The sequence below is a fragment of the Bos indicus x Bos taurus genome, chromosome 7 (genome assembly GCF_003369695.1).
Source record: "Bos indicus x Bos taurus breed Angus x Brahman F1 hybrid chromosome 7, Bos_hybrid_MaternalHap_v2.0, whole genome shotgun sequence".
Taxonomy (NCBI): Eukaryota; Metazoa; Chordata; class Mammalia; order Artiodactyla; family Bovidae; genus Bos; species Bos indicus x Bos taurus.
Genome location: NC_040082.1, coordinates 68,958,360 through 68,978,911, shown reverse-complemented (window position 1 = coordinate 68,978,911; position 20,552 = coordinate 68,958,360). Strand labels below are relative to the sequence as shown.

At 36.4% G+C, this 20,552-nt stretch overlaps 2 protein-coding genes across 2 annotated transcripts; both read left to right on the top strand.

Moving 5' to 3' along the window:
• Positions 1-477: 477 nt before the first annotated feature.
• LOC113896286 (olfactory receptor 2L2-like) lies at positions 478-1,434 on the top strand. The gene has a single exon (XM_027548524.1). The coding sequence runs from the start codon at positions 478-480 to the stop codon at positions 1,432-1,434; it is 957 nt and encodes a 318-aa protein (XP_027404325.1).
• A 17,158-nt stretch (positions 1,435-18,592) lies between these two features.
• Positions 18,593-19,531, top strand: LOC113896600 (olfactory receptor 2L2-like). The gene has a single exon (XM_027548830.1). It carries the CDS (start codon positions 18,593-18,595, stop codon positions 19,529-19,531), a length of 939 nt encoding a protein of 312 aa, XP_027404631.1.
• The last annotated feature ends 1,021 nt before the right edge of the window (positions 19,532-20,552 follow it).

Here is a 20,552-nt window from a genome sequence, read left to right as displayed (position 1 = left end):
ACAAAAGATAATTCAGCTAATGCTACCTAACTTAAATGTGAAAAAAAAATTCCTTGTCATAAATATTTACTAATAGTGGAATTCTATAGTGCATGCACTTACATTAATTTCCTATGCATATACTTTATGTTTTTAATGACATCATTTTTAATGTTAGTTTAGTTTGTGTAGGTCAGTCAAACATATTTATCCTAATGATGTTGTAATACATATATTTTTAGATTACTTAATAGAAAACACTCTGGAACATTTGGAAAACACTTTGACCAAAAATGTTTGCATCTTCAAATTTTAATTCTGGCTCAAAATATTAAGGTTTTGGTTTTGTAAAATTAATAAAATCAGTTCATTTTTAAGAACTGTAACATTTTAAGTAATACAGAGTCCGATTAAAATAATAACAAAAATATCTTATAGTTTTAAACTTAACTCATTTGCTTTTGTGTCTTCCTTTAGGAAAAATAATATGAATGACCAATGGAAAATTATAATCAAACATCAACTGATTTCATCTTATTGGGGTTGTTCCCCTCATCAAGATTTGGCAAATTTTTTTTCATTCTTATTTTTCTAATTTTCCTAATTGCTCTGTTTGGCAACCTCTTTATGATCCTTCTCATCTTTCTGGATACCCATCTTCACACACCCATGTATTTCCTTCTTAGTCAGCTCTCCTTCATTGACCTAAATTACATCTCCACCATTGTTCCCAAAATGGCCTACAATTTTCTCTTTGCAGACAAGTCTATCTCCTTCATTGGATGTGGGATTCAGAGCTTTTTCTTCTTGACTTTAGGAGGTGCAGAAACATTGCTCTTGACGTTTATGGCTTATGATCGTTATGTAGCCATTTGCTTCCCTCTTCACTATCCCATCAAAATCAGCAGAAAGGTCTGTATGTTGATGATAATAGGATCTTGGATAATGGGCTCTATTAATTCCTGTGCCCATACCACATATGCCTTTCGTATCCCTTATTGCAAATCCAGGGCCATCAATCATTTCTTCTGTGATGTCCCAGCCATGTTGACTCTGGCCTGCATGGACACCTGGATCTATGAGTATACCGTGTTTATGAGTACCATCTTCTTCCTTTTATTGCCTTTCATTGGTATTGCATGTTCCTATGGTTGTGTCCTCTTTGCTGTTTATCACATGCACTCAACCAAAGGGAGGAAGAAAGCTTATTCGACCTGCAGCACCCACCTTACTGTGGTGACTTTCTACTATATGCCCTTTGCTTACACTTATCTCCGCCCAAGATCCTTTCGTACTCCAACCGAGGACAAGGCTCTGGCTGTCTTCTACACCATCTTGACCCCAATGCTCAACCCGGTTATCTATAGCCTGAGAAACAAAGAGGTGATTGGAGCACTGAGAAGATTAATTCATAGATTCTGCTCTGTGAAATTGTCAACAAATATTTTGGCATGAGTACCCACATCTTAAGTATAAACTCATTCATCAATATACAGAAATGTAAATTACTTTATCATTATGTTCAAGGACTACGTTTAATCTGGAGAAGAAGAAAATTATGTCTAGACAAATTTATAATATATATTTGTATATATGCATATGTGTATATATATACATATGTATATATGTAATTTCAAGTGTCATTCTTTTTTCTTCAATTTTTCCCCACTGATTTCAAATGCATTTATTTATTTTTTGCTGACATGTTGTAAACCAAATGGTTCTTTGTCATGTGGTAATAAAAATGAAAGCTGTTTAACTGGTCATTCAGTATTACAATTCCACTGTTCCCAAATATTTTCCCAATATGCTTAACGCATAAATATAAATGTTTCCTGGATATCTAGATCAAATTAAAATAAGAATTATTTCTGTTATTTTCATAATAGACATAATTTATCAGTAACAGTTACTCTTTTTTTCAATTTATGGAAACTTATGGTTGAACTGGCTTCCCAGGTGGCACTAGTGTTAAAGAACCCACCTGACAATGCAGATTAGATTTAAGAGATATGGTTTAGATCCCTGGGTATGGAAGATGCCCTGGAGGAGGGCATGGCAACCCATTCCAGTATTCTTGTCTGGAGAATCCCATAGACAGAGGAGCCTGGTAGGCTACAGTATATGGGGTCACACAGAGTCAGACACGACTGAAGCAATTTTAGCTGAGACTTCAAGTTCTTATAGCACTCTGAATAAAGGATTCTCAAGTTGTATCACTCTGGATTCTAGGGATGTGACTTAACATCAGCTGTATCTGAGGATCAACAACAGAACCTGGAGATGCCAACAGAGATCAAGTAAATTGTGAAGTTATTTATAAGATGAGTGAGTCAAGATGTAGACTAATTAGTGGAAATTAGAAACATTAAGGGGAGAAGGCAATGGCACCCCACTCCAGTACTGTTGCCTGGAAAACCCCATGGATGGAGGAGCCTGGTAGGCTGCAGTCCATGGGGTCGCTAAGAGTCAGACACGACTGAGCGACTTCACTTTCACTTTCCACTTTCATGCATTGGGGAAGGAAATGGCAACCCACTCCAGTGTTCTTGCCTGGAGAATCCCAGGGACGGGGGAGCCTGGTGGGCTGCCGTCTATGGGATCGCACAGAGTCGGATACAACTAAAGCAACTTAGCAGCAGCAGCAGCAGCAGCAAAAACATTAAAGACACTCCTGCAGCTATCCCTCACATTCAGGACATACCCAGTTTACTTCCTAAGTGGCCATATTTCTTGCATTAGATAATACCTCTCAGATGAGATTTTATTCTCCACTCACTATATCCCATATTTCTACTAAAATGTGTTGGCAGAAGTCAACTTTTATCAACCAATTTTAGCAATTCATTCTATAGCTTAGCTTCTTTCCCAAATAGGTCCCAATCTCTACATCCAATAAAAATCTATCAGCTCAAGTGAACAGTAATCTGTCTCTACTCCCACCATGGGTCACTGCTCATTTCAGGCAAAACTCCTCTCTCCTAGGTGGTGAAAACTTTGATCATCGTTGTTTTGTCTCCAGCTGCCATTGTCATCAACACCACCACTGGTTCAAGTCTTAATTACAACCCAGTTACTCCCCTGGGGTACTGAACACAGATGTATATGTAAACATGAGACCAGGCCAGTGATTCCATATGCATGCTGTCTGAGTCCACATGTACAAGCTTTGCTTCTGGGTCAAAACTGCATGATAATTCTACCACCCTATCTATAGCTCCTTTGCTCAAAAGAATCCTCGGCAGTAAAATTGCTAAGTATTTCAAGATGTTGTTACTGATCCAGGATCATTTGCATGACACTCAGACAGTCAAATGCTGAAACCAATACGTTTATAGAAAACAAAGAGTTCATCCACAAGGCAGCCAAGAGAGAGAGGGGAGAAAATGTTTTACATTTACTTCCCCAAAATTGAGGGGCTAGAGAAAATGGTATCCTGCTCCATTTCTCCAGTATTCTTGCCTGGGAAATTCCATGGACAAAGGAGCCTGGCAGGCTCAAGTCCATGGGTTCATAAAGAGTTGGATACAACTGAGTGCATACACACACAGATAGATATTTATGGAATAAAGAAGTAGGGTAATTTTAGGTATGGGAGAAGGAGCTTGGGGTTGGAATAGAAAGGGAATGACATTATGCAAACCAGAAACATGATAGTAATATCTATTCTTTTTGTTAGTTATCACTGGAAATAATCTAAGGAAGTGTGGAGTTGAACATAGATGTCCATTCCAGGTTCCTTATCCAGTTCAGGTGTTGAATAACAGTGGGGATCAGGAGATGCGAATCCATTGTTGACTCTGACACACCATGGCCCACCTAAAAAAGGTTATAGGTAGTCTCCTTTAGCTATCATCCACCCCTTCATCAAAGGTGAAAATAAGACTCATAGTTTTAAATTTCCAAAACCCAGCAAGAATTGTCAAAAAGTTTTGTAAGTATATAATTTCCTGAAATTAGTGAATTGATAAAAAGGCAGAAAATAAGATGAAGACAAACTGGTCTGACTGAACTTGTGACCATAGCTGTATTTTGGAACAAGACCATAAAAGTATGCCAAGTTAGCATCTTGCAATACCTCATGTGCTGTGTTTAGTCACTCAGTAGTGTCTGACTCTTTGTGACCCTATGAACTGTATCCAGCTAGGCTCCTCTCTCCCAGGAATTCTCCAGGCAAAATTACTGGAGTGGGTTGCCATGTCCTCCTCCAAAGGATCTTCCCAACCCACAGATCAAACCTGGGTCTCCTGCATTGCAGGCAGGTTCTTTACCACTGAGTTATCAGAGAAGTCTTTCATATCTGCTCTCAAAAGAAGGCTAGATATGAGCCACTCCTAGGGTTTACTAGACCCTGAAGGATTTTCCAGTAAGCTGTTGTTATACTCTTAAATAATCAAGGGAAATAAAAATTAATGAAAAACTTTACAAAATTATGGTAGATATCAGAATTATATGCCATATTGTAAATTCCACTTGGAGCATGCAGATGAGATACTGAGAAACTGGAAGAAGCTAGATAATGGTGAGAGTTTAATAAGTCAACTCTCCCAGATCTTCATCTCTAGTAGCAGTAGATGAAGCAAATAAAATACCTTTTTCACCCTCTCGTTTGTTCAATACTGCCAGAAATATTTACCAGTACCTGGAAGAAAAAAAAAGCCTTCTGAAGCCACTGTAGAAAATTTTATTATTACAGTTTAAAAACTAACAGCCCTAAATCCAGAACATGGATACAAGCTCCTCTGCCCAAACTCTAGTAAAAATCTTAGCTATCTAAACAGACATAATTTCCTTTTTGAAGATTAAATTTTGAAACATAAGGACACTTTACATTGCTCTGTAAGTTGACATATGTTTATATATACCTATGGGTGTTGTAAGTGTGTGATATATTTTAACCTTTGGATAGTATTGCCAAAATTAATTTGTAAAAGAGTTATTTTAAATTGACTTGAACAAAATTAACCACTTATATGAATTAAGGAGTTGTAAAACTCTTACAAACGTAATAAAAATTAACTCAAATGTTTTACAAAAATAAAAGCTAACTTGTTTTTGTTTCTTCTTGGGTTTTGCTTTAATTTTAAAAAATGTATTTTTTTTAGTTATCAACACTGAGTATAATGCAGTAATGAAGTTTTATTCTACTTGGGTTTATTAGTAAAATAAGGTCAAGTTAATCTTTTTTATCAAATCCATCAGCAAGAAAAATAATTTGGGATGATGGCTGACTTTGTCTGATGGCCCATAAATTTTTTTTTTGTGGGTTGTATAAGCATAATTATTGATGACAAGTAAATTAAATAGAAGAAAACAGAGCAAAAGTTTATAAAAACATTTTAAAGATGATGAGTATTTATGAAATATATCTACCTAAAAATGCTTTCTAAAATAAAACAACAGCAACAACAACAACAAATTCTAAACTCTTTTAGTAGCTTGAAACCTTAGAGTTCTGCTTAGTTAAATGATGCAAATTTATTAAATATTAAAACTATTTTCAAATATGATTAAATATGGAAGCAAGTATTACTGAACTTAAATCTATGTCTGCTCTTGGCTTTCTTTAACAAAGGATAAAAAGACAGTTGAGATGATTAGTTAATATGTTTTGTGCAACACTAAGAAAAGATCATTCTATGAGAAAATATGTTTCTAAGGGTGTACAAAATATATTTACATTTACCAAACCATAGGGTGCTAAGTCTAATATATGTGTTTAAATTTTTTAGATATAGTAATTGAAACATCCCAGTGTGCAAGGAAAGTACAATGAATGTGGTTTGTAGAAAAAGGTAAGAGAAATAAAAATATATTTCCTTGTTGAGGTAAAAGAAAGAGCTTTTATCCTAGAGTGATGCTTCTTATTTCAGAATGGGAAAAAATAAAAACAGAAGAAAGAATATGAATGTAAAAATAAAGTTGTGATGGTTTGTGGTAAGGGGATATTTGGAAACATGAATGAAAAATGTTGCCTGCCAAATCAGTAAATAAAGACTGTTGCAGCCATCAAATTATCACACTGCAGCAACCCCAGAAGGTGAGCCTTGAGGAAACTCAGGATGGAAACAAGATGTCCACCATCAAGCCATGAGCCATCACAGCCACTGCTCATCATTGCACACGGAGGAGACTCGACGTGGAAAACACAGTATCCTGGCATCAGATAGCAAGGGTTAGTTGGTTAGTCAATAAATTTAAGAAAACTGAAATCATATCAAGTATCTTTTTTTTCTGACCACAATGCTAGGAGATTGGAAATCAATTACATGAAAAATGTTATTAAAAATACAAACAAATAGAGACTAAACAACCAATGGGCCACTGAAGAAATCAGAGGAAATTAAAAAAAAAAAAAACAACTAAAGATAAGTGACATGAAAACATGATGACACAAAACCTGTGGAACACATTAAAAAAGTAGTTCTAAACAGATGTTTCTGATAATACAATCCTACCTCAGGAACAATAACAACAAAAAAATTCAAATAAGCAGTCTAACCTTTTCCCTAACACAATTAGGGAAAGAAGAACAAACAAAGCTCCACTTGAGTTCAAGGAAAGAAATCATAAGGATCAGAGCAGAATAAATCAAATAGAGATTTAAAAAAATAGAAAAGATCAATGAAACTGAAAGCTGGTTCTTTGAGAAAATCAACAAAATTGATAAACCCTTAGCCAGACTCATCAGGAAGAAAAAGGAAAAGATTCAAGTCAATAAAATTAGAAATGAAAGGGAAGAAATTAGAACCAAGACTGAAGAAAAACAAAGGATCATAAGAGACTACTTCAAGCAACTTCGAATAAATAAAATGGACAACCTGGAAGGGATTACAAGTTTTTCAGTTCAGTTCAGTCACTCAGTCATGTCCGACTCTTTGCGACCCCATGAATCGCAGCACGCCAGGCCTCCCTGTCCATCACCAACTCCCAGAGTTCACTCAGACTCACATCCATCGAGTGAGTGATACCATCCAGCCATCGCATCCTCTGTCATCCCCTTCTCCTCCTGCCCCTAATCCCTCCTGGCATCAAAGTCTTTTCCAATGAGTCAACTCTTCACATGAGGTGGCCAAAGTACTGGAGTTTCAGCTTTAGCATCATTCCTTCCAAAGAAATCCCAGGGCTGATCTCCTTCAGAATGGACTGGTTGGATCTCCTTGCAGTTCAAGGCACTCTCAAGAGTCTTCTCCAACACCACAGTTCAAAAGCATCAATTTTTCAGCACTCAGCTTTCTTCACAGTCCAACTTTCACATCCATACATACCACTGGGAAAACCATAGCCTTGACTAGACGGACCTTTGTTGGCAAAGTAATGTCTCTGCTTTTGAATATGCTATCTAGGTTGGTCATAACTTTCCTTCCAAGGAGTAAGTGTCTTTTAATTTCATGGCTGCAGTCAACATCTGCAGGGATTTTGGAGCCCAAAAAAATAAAGTCTGACACAGTTTCCACTCTTTCCCCATCTATTTCCCATGAAGTGATGGGATCAGATGCCATGATCTTCGTTTTCTGAATGTTGAGCTTTAAGCCAACTTTTTCACTCTCTTCTTGCACTTTCATCAAGAGGCTTTTGAGTTCCTCTTCACTTTCTGCCATAAGGGTGGTGTCATCTGCATATCTGAGGTTATTGATATTTCTCCCGACAATCTCAATTCCAGCTTGTGCTTCTTCCAGCCCAGGGTTTCTCATGATGTACTCTGCATAGAAGTTAAATAAGCAGGGTGACAATATACAGCCTTGATGTACTCCTCTTCCTATTTGGAACCAGTCTGTTGTCCCATGTCCAGTTCTAACTTCTGCTCCCTGACCTGCATACATACTTCTCAAGAGGCAGGTCAGGTGGTCTGGTATTCCTATTTCTTGAAGAAGTTTCCACAGTTTATTGTGATCCACACAGTCAAAGTCTTTGGCATAGTCAATAAAGCAGAAATAGATGTTTTTCTGGAACTCTTTTGCTTTTCCATGATCCAGCGGATTTGGCGATTTGGTCTCTGATTCCTCTGCCTTTTCTAAAACCAGCTTGAACATCTGGAAGTTCACAGTACACATATTGCTGAAGCCTGGCTTGAAGAATTTTGAGCATTACTTTACTAGCGTGTGAGTTGAGTTCAATTGTGCAGTAGTTTGAGCATTCTTTGGCATTGCCTTTCTTTGGGATTGGAATGAAAACTGACCTTTTCCAGTCCTGGGGCCACTGCTGAGTTTTCCAAATTTGCTGGCATATTGAGTGCAGCACTTTCACAACATCATCTTTCAGGATTTGAAATAGCTCAACTAGAATTTCGTCACCTCCACTAGCTTTGTTTGTAGTAATGCTTTCTAAGGCCCACTTGACTTCACATTCCAGGATGTTTGGCTCCAGGTGAGTGATCACACCATCATGATTATCTGGGTCATGAAGATCTTTTTTGTACATTTCTTCTGTGTATTCTTGCCACCTCTTCTTGATATCTTCTGCTTCTGTTAGGTCCAAACCATTTCTGTCCTTTATCGAGCCCATCTTTGCATGAAATGTTCCCTTGGTATCTCTAATTTTCCTGAAGAGATCTCTAGTCTTTCCCATTCTCTTGTTTTCCTCTATTTATTTGCATTGATCACTGAGGAAAGCTGTCTTATCTCTTCTTGCTATTCTTTGGAACTCTGCATTCAGATGCTTATATCTGTCCTTTTCTCCTTTGCTTTTCGCTTCTCTTCTTTTCACAGCTATTTGTAAGGCCTCCCCAGACAGCCATTTTGCTTTTCTGCATTTCTTTTCCATGGGGATGATCTTGATCCCTGTCTCCTGTACAATATCACTAACCTCAGTCCATAGTTCATCAGGCACTCTAAATCTATCAGATCTAAGCCCTTAAATCTATTTCTCACTTCCACTGTATAATCATAAGGGACTCGATTTAGATCATACCTGAATGGTCTAGTGGTTTTCCCTACTTTCTTCAATTTCAGCCTGAATCTGGCAATAAGGAGTTCATGATCTGAGCCACATTCAGCTCCTGGTCTTGTTTTTGTTGACTGTATAGAGCTTCTCCATCTTTGCCTGCAAAGAATGTAATCAATCTGATTTCAGTGTTGACCATCTGGTGATGTCCATGTGTAGAGTCTTCTCTTGTGTTGCTGGAAGAGGGTGTTTGTTATGACCAGTGCATTTTCTTGGCAAAACTCTATCAGTGTTTGCCCTGCTTCATTCCGTATTTGAAGGCCAAATTTGCCTGTTACTCCAGGTGTTTCTTGACTTCCTACTTTTGCACTCCAGTCCCCTATCATGAAAAGGACATCTTTTTTGAGTGTTAGTTCTAAAAGGTCTTGTAGGTCTTCATAGAACCGTTCAACTTCAGCTTCAGCATTACTGGTTGGGGCATAGACTTGGATTACTGTGATATTGAATGGTTTGCCTTGGAAACGAACAGAGATCATTCTGTCGTTTTTGAGATTGCATCCAAGTATTGCATTTCGAACCCTTTTTTTGACCATGATGGCTTTTAAAATCACACACCCCCAAATAAAACTCTTAGAAATAAATTTGACCAAGGAGGTGATAGAGTTATACACTGAGAACTGCTGCTGCTGCTAAGTCCCTTCAGTCGTGTCCGACTCTGTGTGACCCCATAAACAGCAGCCCACCAGGCTCCGCCACCCCTTGGATTCTCCAGACAAGAACACTGGAGTGGGTTGCCATTTCCTTCTCCAATGCATGAAAGTGAAAAGTGAAAGTGAAGTAGCTCAGTTGTGTTCGACCCTCAACGACCCCATGGACTGCACAGCCTTCCAGTTTCCACCTTCCGTGAGATTTTCCAAGCAAGAGTACTGGAGGGGGGTGCCATTGCCTTCTCCAATACACTGAGAACTATAAAACATTAATAAAGGAAATAAGAGATGATTCAAAGAAATGGAAAGATATAACATACTCTTGAAATGGAAGATTTAACTTTGTTAAAATACAAAGCCATCTACAGATTTAATGTAATCCCTATCAAACTGTGTGTGATGTGTTCCACAAGACTAGGACAAATTGTCCTAAAATTTCTGTGGAAATGTAAAGGAACCAGAATTGTCAAAGCAATCCTGAGGAAAAAGAATAAAGCAAGAGTCATAATTCTCCCAGGCTTCAATCAATACTACAAAACTACAATAATCAAAATAGTGTGGTACTGCAACAAAAACAGACATATTAATCAATGGAATAAAATAGATAACCCAGAAATATACTCACACACCTATGGCCAATTTTTTGTAAACAAAGCAAGAATGTAAAATGGGAAAAAGACAAATCATCAGCAAGTGGTGCTGGAAAAGTTTCACACCTACATTTAAATCAGTGGAGTTAGAACATATCCTCACAACATATGCAAAAATAAATACAAAATAGCTCAAAATTTAAATACTTAAATATAAGACACAGCTTTATAAAAATCCTAGAACAGATCATAGGCAAAATATCCTCTGACATTAATCATACCAATGTTTTCTTAGGTCAGTCTTTTAAGACACAGAAATAGAAGTAAAAAATAAAAAATTAAAAAAAAATGATGACGTCTAATCAAACCTATAACCTTTTGCATAGCAAAGGAAACCATAAACAAAATGACAACTTATGAACTAGGACAAAAAATTAGAAATAATGTGACTGACAAAGATTTAATTAAAAAATTAAAATTAAACAGCTCCTACAATTCAGTAATAGAAGAAGAAAAAAACTATTTAAAAAATGAACAGAACATCTAACTAGATGTTTCTCCAAAGAAGACATACAGATGGCCAAGAACACGGGAAAATTGCTCAGCATCACTAACTATTATAGAACTACAAATCAAAGCTACAATGAGGTATCACCTCAGCATTCAGAATGGCCATAACCAAAAAAAATAAAAAAATAAAAAAAATAAAAAATGCTGGAAAAGTTGTGGAGGGAAGGAAATCCTCATACACTTTGGTGGAAATTTAAGTCAGTGCAGTTACAATGGAAAGCAGTGTAGATGTTCCTCAGAAAATGAAAAATAATATTACCACATTTTCCATAAATTCCACTGGTCATATATCAGGATAGAATTTAAATTGAAAAGATATATGTACCTCCATGTTCATAGCAGCACTATTCACAGTAAGTAACTAAGACATGGAAACAACCTAAATGTCCATTGACAGATGAATGGATAAATGGATAAAGATATGGTACACATATAAACAATGGAATATTACTCAGCCATAAAAAAGAAGAAAATAATGCCATTTGTAGCAACATGAAAACAACTAGAGATCATCATACTAAGGGAAGTAAATCAGAAAGACAAATACCTTATGATATCACTTATATATAGAATCTAAAATGTGATAAAAAATGAAACATTAGCAGACTCACAGAAATCAAGAATAAGCTTGTGGTTCCCAAGGGAGAGGGGGACTAGGGAAGGGATGTATGGGGAGTTTGGGATTAGTAGATGCAAATGATTATATATAGAAGGGATAATCTACAAGTTTTTACTATGTAGCACATGAAACTACATTCAATATCTTATGGTAAACCACAATAGAATATTATATATAAATCTCCACGACTAGAGCAAGAACCACATTTGTTTGTGAAAGAGAGGACTAAATCTATCCAGAGACTATATGCTTTTGTCAGGAGGCAATGACTCATGACTCATTGGATATTTGATGTATCTTTCTTGGTGAGTAAGTGAATATGATTTTATGGATATTAAGATGTTTACATACAAAAAGCTGGTAGCAAGAATGGCTCCTTGTAACATAATGTGGCAGATGATTTTGATCCACCAACAATTCAAATCCTATCTATAGAATGGAAATTGTTGGTGTAAGACAGCTGATTAGTCACAGAGTCATATTTCAACTCTTGCTTCAAGTGGGTGAATACTTCCCTTTTTCACTCAAGATTTCCATAGTCTGAAATAAAATCATATCCTTTGCTTTGGTCCACAGGAAAGAGCCCAAGCAACATAAATGTTAAGAAACTTAAATTTTCACTTCAGTTTTATCTTTACACAAAGTAATGACTGATTGACTTTAATACACACTGTGCATTTCTCAGTTTTCAGATGTCTGGTAAAGATAAAAGTGCCAATAAAAGACTGCAAAAATATTTCCCTACTGTTAAACCTAAGTTCATGAGAGAGATTAGATGTTAAACATCATTTAAGTAGTCTTCTGTGACTATGACTACATTAATGCAATGACATAAGTTTCAGGAGAAAGCATTAGCTTTCGAAGAGGAAGTGCTTAACATCACACAAAGAAAACAGACTCTGTACTGCTGATTGAAGTGCAGGTATTGCTTTCTGCTGCTAATTATAAATTTTTGTGTTTATGCCCTGATTAAACATCTCATAAGTTTTAAATGGTCTATCATTATTTTCCCTAGATATTTTATGTGTCCCCAATGTTGTTTTATCATAAAAGTTTTTTATGTGTAGATGTTACAGCAGGAGTGTTTATATTTATGTATCAGTACTATCATCCTTACATCTTCTTAACCACTTAATAAACTGTTGTATCAGATATACAGTTGCACTATATTTTCATATGTAGATATTTGTCTTCCTCTGAATTATTGAGCTTAAGCGTTTCTAGAGAGATAATTTTTATTGTGTTTCACTTCAGAAAAAAAATCACAAGCATCATGTAAAATGTATTTATATCTTTCTGTATCTGATAAGCTAGGTTTCTTAACTAGAAACAGAAAAATTGATTCAGAAATTAATTATGACAGAAAACTCTACAGTTATGAGACATGTCTAAAATGAGCCTCAGAATGGATCAGTGAAGATAGCACTATTTCCCTCTTGGGTGTCATTTACAGCATCAGAATCACAATATAGGCTTCTCCAGAAACTTCAGAAGTGCATTTATGTTGTATCCACGTTCACTAAGAGATTGTGCCCTTATACCAGTTCTCTGAGCTACCCGCTTCCAAGTTAAAGCATGCAAATATAATGTAGGCTTACATCCTGGTTGAAGGTATGAGTCAGGCAGGGAAGTGAATATTTGTAATATATCACAGATACTGAAACATTTGCTTTCTAAGAAATATCAAAAGAAAATCCTTTTAAAAATAATAAATGGGTTCTAAATTTTGTGCTTAACTAGGGGTCCTGTGATCCCTTATTATCCATGACTCAGGTCATTATCAGTGAGAAAAAGGGATACGTGAGAAGATTTTTTTTTTTTTAAGATATTAATATAATGTCTGGATAAAAGGATGTAGAAGGTGCAGAAAGTAAACATAATTTGGTCTTTATTCTTTGATTGGCCCATAAATAATTTGTCTGATCCTGTTTTGACAGACAGGGTGAAAGGTAGAAGAGACAGACAAAGACAGAGAAAGAGACACCTATCATTAATTTTGAAACTGGTGCACAAGCATTAGTGCCTTTAGGACCTGATGATCTAATGTGACACGGAGCTGTATAGAAAGGCCATCACTACAATTCAGTAATAAGCACAATGTGGTGGCTATAATACATGGTAATCTTTCACTCTCTTTGTCATCTCAAAGGCCCTGCATCTCTCACATTTCTGGAAAGGTGACTTTGTGGGGAGGATCTCAACTGTCATTGTCTTTTACTATCACAGAGTAGAAGAATCTGAAGATGACTGTGTTTCTATGACTGTAGTCTCCCAGCACTACAGTGTCTTTCTCTTCTATTTCCTTTTAAAACCCAGACTGACTTGAAATTCTTCTTGGAATTATTTAACTAAAATTGACGTTGATAATGTTATTTTCCTCAATGTGATAAGTAATCACTTCCTTTCAGTTGGTGCATCCCTACATCCACAGGATCACAGAACAATTTCCTGCCTAAAAGTGTATATTCTGTTCATGTTAAATTGAAGGTAGTTGCTTTTAAAAATGTGATAAGTCACAATGAATCAAGTATACAACTTCCTGTAGCTTCAATTTACTGTCCAGTATTCTAACATAAAATCCTTTGGCTGGATAAATCACATTTCTCAATGTTCTAAAATTTGAAATCAGGTTCAATTTATGTAAAAAAAGTTGTATCCTTTCTCTCTTTTTCATAAGTCCCAATATTCTTTGGCAACCAAAAGTCTGCTCTCTATGGCTATGAGTCTGTTGATTTCTTTTTTAAATTTTAGCTCAATTTATTAGCAAAAAGTCTTATCACATATATGTCAATTTATAAAGCTAAAGACTCATCCATATTCTATTACCTTTTATAGCAATGTTTTATGATTCATGAATATTCTATAGTGTTTATAACAATATTTCACCTGTATTTTTCATCAGGGGTACACAGAATGGAACATGTTTTTCAAAATATATAAATGTTATTATTCATTAAGAGCTATGAGATTTAAAAAATAATCAAATTGGATTGAAATTAGGGAAAAAATATAATACACAACTCAAGATTTGTTTTTTTTTTAATTTTATTTTTTTATCTTTACAATATTGTATTGGTTTTGCCATATATCAACATGAATCTGCCACAGGTATACACGTGCTCCCCATCCTGAACCCTCCTCCCTCCTCCCTCCCTGGACCATCCCTCTGGGTCGTCCCAGTGCTCCAGCCCCAAGCATCTAGTATCGTGCATCAAACCTGGACTGGCGACTCATTTTGTATATGATATTATACATGTTTTAATGCCATTCTCCCAAATCATCCCACCCTCTCCCTCTCCCACAGAGTCCAAAAGACTGTTCTATACATCAGTGTCTCTTTTGCAGATTTGATTTCAATTCTATATTCTTCACTTTCTCTTAGGATAAATGAATGCATGGCTTCATGCTCTTCTTTTGTGTGCCTCCTCTGGAGGTATGTGACACTCAATACCTATTAAACTTTTCACTGCACTCTTTATGGAATACATACTGTTATTTCAGCATCAATTTATTCCCTGTGTTTGCCAGCACATGAAATGTTCTATGAGAGATTCAGTGCTTTTCTTACTGAACAGATGTTTATTGTGTTTACACTTAGTTATTGTCTGAAGGATGTGGTGAAATAGAACAGAATATTACAGCCTGCATCCTTTTGTGCCCAAACATGGGTATAAATAACCATCCAGGCACAGACATAACTTCACTAGACCTCTGGATTTTACGTGACAGATTACAGCACTCATGTGGAGCACACAAATGAGAACAGACATATTATATTGGGTGGGAAGGACAGTTTAACTCTACCTGAGTCACTCTTTCCCCCAGTAACTTGAAGAACAGTGCAGAGAGAGATTTATTCTCCCATGAGTTAGCAAAAGTCAAGTGAGCATCCAATTTTCATATATACTCAAATATCAAGCCCAATGGCCCAGAACCCTGTGACTATACCTACCCTTGGTTCATGATACTTACCTGCCCAAATTCTCTGGCTGCATTACTGGTTAAAAGCTTTCTGTCTCAGATTGAGTCTATAAAAATTGTAACTACTGAATACTTATCCAAATATGAGAACACCAATGCAAAAATATAAGACTACAAGTTTTACAAGGTTCATAAAGTAATGAATGAAGATCTATAATCTGCCTATTGATCTTCCTTCATAGCTCAGTTGGTAAAGAATCCTCCTGTGATGCAGTAGACCCTGGTTTGATTGCTGGGTCAGGAAGATCTGCTGGAGAAGGGATAGGCTATCCACTCCAGTATTCTTGGGCTTCTCTTGTGGCTCAGCTGGTAAAGAAAATGCCTGAAATGCGGAAGACCTGGGTTCAGTCCCTGGGTTGAGATGATTCCCCTGGAGAAGGGAAAGGCTACCCACTCCAGTATTCTGGCCTGAAGAATTCCATGGACTATGCAGTCCTTGGGGTCACAAAGAGTTGGACATGACTGAGGGACTTTCACTTTCACTTCACTTCACTTCATAATCTGCCTAACAATGAATACATAACATTCCTCTTTATCCATTGATCTGTTGATGGACAATTAACTCACGTCCATATCTTGGCAGCTGTAAATAATTCAGAATGAACAGTGAGGTACATGTATCTTTTCAAATGAGTATTTTTGGATTTTTCAGATGTATACCCAGGAATGGAGTTGCTGGATGTCTAGTAGTTTTATTATTACCATGTGAGAAACATCAGTAGTGTTATGCACAGTGGCTTCTCCAATTTACATCCCGACCAACAGTTAGGATGGTTCCCTTTTCTCCACATCCTTTCCAACATTGTTTCCACAGCTTTGCCAACATTTACTGTTTTTGTTTTTGTGTTTTTTTTTTTAAACTTTACATAATTGTGTTAGTTTTGCCAAATATCAAAATGAATCCATCACAGGTATACATGTGCTCCCCATCCTGTACCCTCCTCCCTCCTCCCTCCCCATACCATCCCTCTGGGTCGTCCCAGTGCACTAGCCCCATGCATCAAGTATTGTGTATCAAACCTGGACTGGCATCTCGTTTCATACATGATATTTTACATGTTTCAATGCCATTCTCCCAAATCTTCCCACCCTCTCCCTCTCCCACAGAGTCCATAAGACTGTTTCATACATCAGTGTCTCTTTTGCTGTCTCGTACACAGGGTTATTGTTATCATCTTTCTAAATTCCATATATATGCGTTAGTATACTGTATTGGTGTTTTTCCTTCTGGCTTACTTCACTCTGTATAATAGGCTCCAGTTTCATCCACCTCATTAGAACTGATTCAAATGAATTCTTTTTAATGGCTGAGTAATACTCCATTGTGTATATGTACCACAGCTTTCTTATCCATTCATCTGCTGATGGACATCTGGGTTGCTTCCATGTCCTGGCTATTATAAACAGTGCTGCGATGAACATTGGGGTACACGTGTCTCTTTCCCTTCTGGTTTTTGTGTTCTTTTTACTGATAGCCATTCTAACAGTTGTAAGGTAATAATATCTCACTGAGGTTTTGAGTTTCATTTTCCTGATTATTAGCTATGTTAAACATCTTATCATGTTCACACTGGCCATCTGCATTTCCTCTTTAGAAAAAAATGTCTATTTAGTTGTTCAGCCCATTTTTTAATTGGGTGTTGTTGAGTTGTTTTTATTTTGTTTGTTCAGTCACTCAGGCATGCCCGACTCTTTGTGATCCCATGGACTGCAGTATGCCAGGCTTCCCTGTCCCTCACCATCTCCCGGAACTTGATCAAATTTATATCCATTGAATCGATAATGCCATCCAACCATCTCATCCACTGTCATCCCATCCTCCTCCTATCTCCAATCTTTCCTAGCATCAGGGTCTTTTCCAATGAGTTGGCTCTTCACATCATGTGGCCAAAGTATTGGAGCTTCCTCTTCAGCATCAGTCCTCCCAATGAATATTCAGGACTGATTTCCTTTTGGAAGGACAGGTTGGATCTCCTTGCAGTCCAATGGACTCACAAGAGTGTTTTTCAATTCCACAGCTCAAAAGCATTAATTATCTGGCACTCATCCTTCTTTATGCCCCAACTTTCATATCCATACATGACTACTGGAAAAATCATAGCTTTGACTATATGACATTTGTCAACAAAGTAATATCTCTGCTTTTTAATATGCTGTCTATGTTTGTCATAGCATTTCTTCCAAGGAGCAAGTGTCTTAATTTCATGTCTACAGTAACCATCCACAGCAATTTTGGAGCCCAAGAAAATAATGTCCTTCGCTGTTTCCATTTTTACCCCATTTATATGCCTTTACCTTCAATCTTTCCCAGCATCAGGGTCTTTTCAAATGAGTCAGTTCTTTGCATCAGGTGGCCAAAGTATTGGAGTTTCAGCTTCAATATCAGTCTTTCCAATGATTATTCTGGGCTGATTTCCTGTAGGATGGACTGGTTGGATCTCCTTGCTGTCCAAAGGACTCTTAAATGTCTTTTCCAACACCACAGTTCAAAAGCATCAATTCTTCAGTGCTCAGCTTTCTTTATAGTCCAACTCTCACATTCATACATGACTAATGGAAAAACCATACCTTTGACTAGATGGACCTTTGTTGTCAAAGTAATTTTTCTGCTTTTTCATATGTTGTCTCATGCTTAATTACTAAACATTAAGTATCATCTCTTGATTATATCCACTCTGGCCACAGTGGATGGAGACCTTCCCCTTCCACATATAACTGCCTCCAACTACCTTTTATCTTTCCCTTCTTTCCATCATAGTTAAATCCCACTTTGTGTCTATGATGGTTAGGTTGAGAACACTTTTCCATCTTCTAGGATACATTGCTAAAGTAGAAAAATATTAATTACTATAAAATCTTATATTTTAGTTAGTCTTTCCATATAAATAGTTCCTCTTATTTTGCTTTTCACAGTCAAGAAACTTTAAGGTGATACTGGGAATTTCAAGAAAATGTTTCAAGAGATGTTAAGAATTTTAGAAGAAAATCCTTTTTAATAAAATATTTATTTAGTTTTCTGTATTCTGCTCATGTTGTACAGTCACTCAAATATATAAGTTCTTAAAATGCTATTCTTTATAATTTTAACTTCATTATTATTACAATTTTTCAAATATAGATAACTCCAGTTCTTTATTACAGAGTAGTAAAACTTTAAACAATATTCAGCCTGACTAAAATAATACTATAGAAATATATTATTGTTTTAAACTTGAATTATGTACTTTTGTGTCTGCCTTTAGGAATAATTACATGAATGACCCATGGGAAATTATAATCAAACATCAACTGATTTCATCTTATTGGGATTGTTTCCCTCTTCAAGAACTGGTCTGTTCCTTTTTATTCTCATTGGTTTCATTTTCTTAATGGCTCTAGTTGGTAACCTTTCCATGATTCTTCTCATCTTTCTGGATATCCGTCTTCACAAGCCCATGTATTTTCTGCTTAGCCAGCTCTCCCTCATGGATCTGAACTACATCTCTACTACTGTTCCCAAAATGGCCTATGATTTTCTGTTTGCAAACAAGTCTATCTCCATCATTGGGTGTGGGATTCAGAGCTTCTTCTTCTTGACTATGGCATGTGCAGAAGGATTGCTTTTGGCCTCTATGGCTTATGATCGTTATGTGGCCATTTGCTTTCCTCTTCATTATCCCATCAGAATCAGCAGAAAAGTGTGCATATTGATGATAACAGGATCTTGGATAATGGGCTCTATCAACTCCTGTGCCCACACCACATATATTCTCTCTATCCCTTATTGCCAATCCAGGTCCATCAATCATTTCTTCTGTGATGTCACAGTCATGTTGACAATAGCCTGCATTGATACAACGGTCTATGAATACACGGTGTTTCTGAGCACCACACTTTTCCTTTTGCTGCCCTTCATTGGTATTGCTTTTTCCTATGGCCGTGTTCTCCTTGCTGTCTATTGCATGAACTCAGCAGAAGGGAAGAAGAAGGCCTATTCAACCTGCAGCACCCACCTCACTGTGGTTTCTTTCTACTATGCACCCTTTGTTTACACGTATCTACGCCCAAGATTTCTGCGTACTCCAACAGAGGACAAAGTTCTGGCTGTCTTTTACATCATCCTTACCCCGATGCTCAATCCTATTATCTACAGCCTGAGAAACAAGGAGGTGATTGGGGCCCTGAGAAGAGTAACTCAGAGAATCTCCCCTATGAAAATGTAGACTAAATTTTTTCATGAATACCAGGAGTTATATATATATATATATATATATATATATATATATATATATATACATATATATATGATATAAATCTGTTTATAACTCTATAGTCATTAAAAATATTTTTATTAAATGAAAAGAGTAAAACTGATCTAGAGGACAAGAAAATAGTTCATATCTTGAAAAACCTCAATCTTATTTCTTGTCTCTTTTTTTTAAATCAATTTCAAATGCTTTTTGATAGGCTGTCAACTAGAAAAATTCTGTCATTTAGTAGAAAACACAGACATTAACTGAATAACAGAATATCATTCACCATAACAGTTCCACAGTTTTCAATACATTTTTCAATAGGTCTGAACCACATTTTCTGAATGTTTAGATAAAATTAAAAGACAGAATACTTTTTGTTCTTCCTATAGTATAACCATAATTACCAGTAACACTTTTTTTTTTTTTAATTCCAATATAGGGAAACTTCTTGTTAGAGATTTAGCTGAGAATTCTGAAGTGCTTATACCACTCTGAACAGAAACTGAGAAGTTTATGTTAATTACAGGGTGATGCATCTATCATATTAGGTATACCTGGAAATCAACAATAGGCCTTGAAAATGCCACAAGAGATTGCTAAGACAATTATACAAGTGGGTCAGCAGTTAGTCTCATTAGTGGAAATTAAAATTGTTGAGGAAATCCATGCAAACAGCTACTCTCAAAACATACTGTGTACCTGCTAAGTTGCCATTACAACGTTTGTATTAGATGATGTCTCTCAAATGAGTTTTTATTCTCCACTCACTACATCCCATAGTTTTACTGGGAAAGTTAACTTTGTAAACTAATTTTCTTAGTTCATATGATGGCTTGATCACTTTCTTAAACAGATCTCATCACTGTATCAACAAAAATTCATCAGTTCAAGTAAATTTCCATGCAAATTGTTATCCATTAGTGATCAATGCAGAAATGCACTTGACCTCTCACATGTGGCAGAGAAGGGGAGATTCATATTCTACATA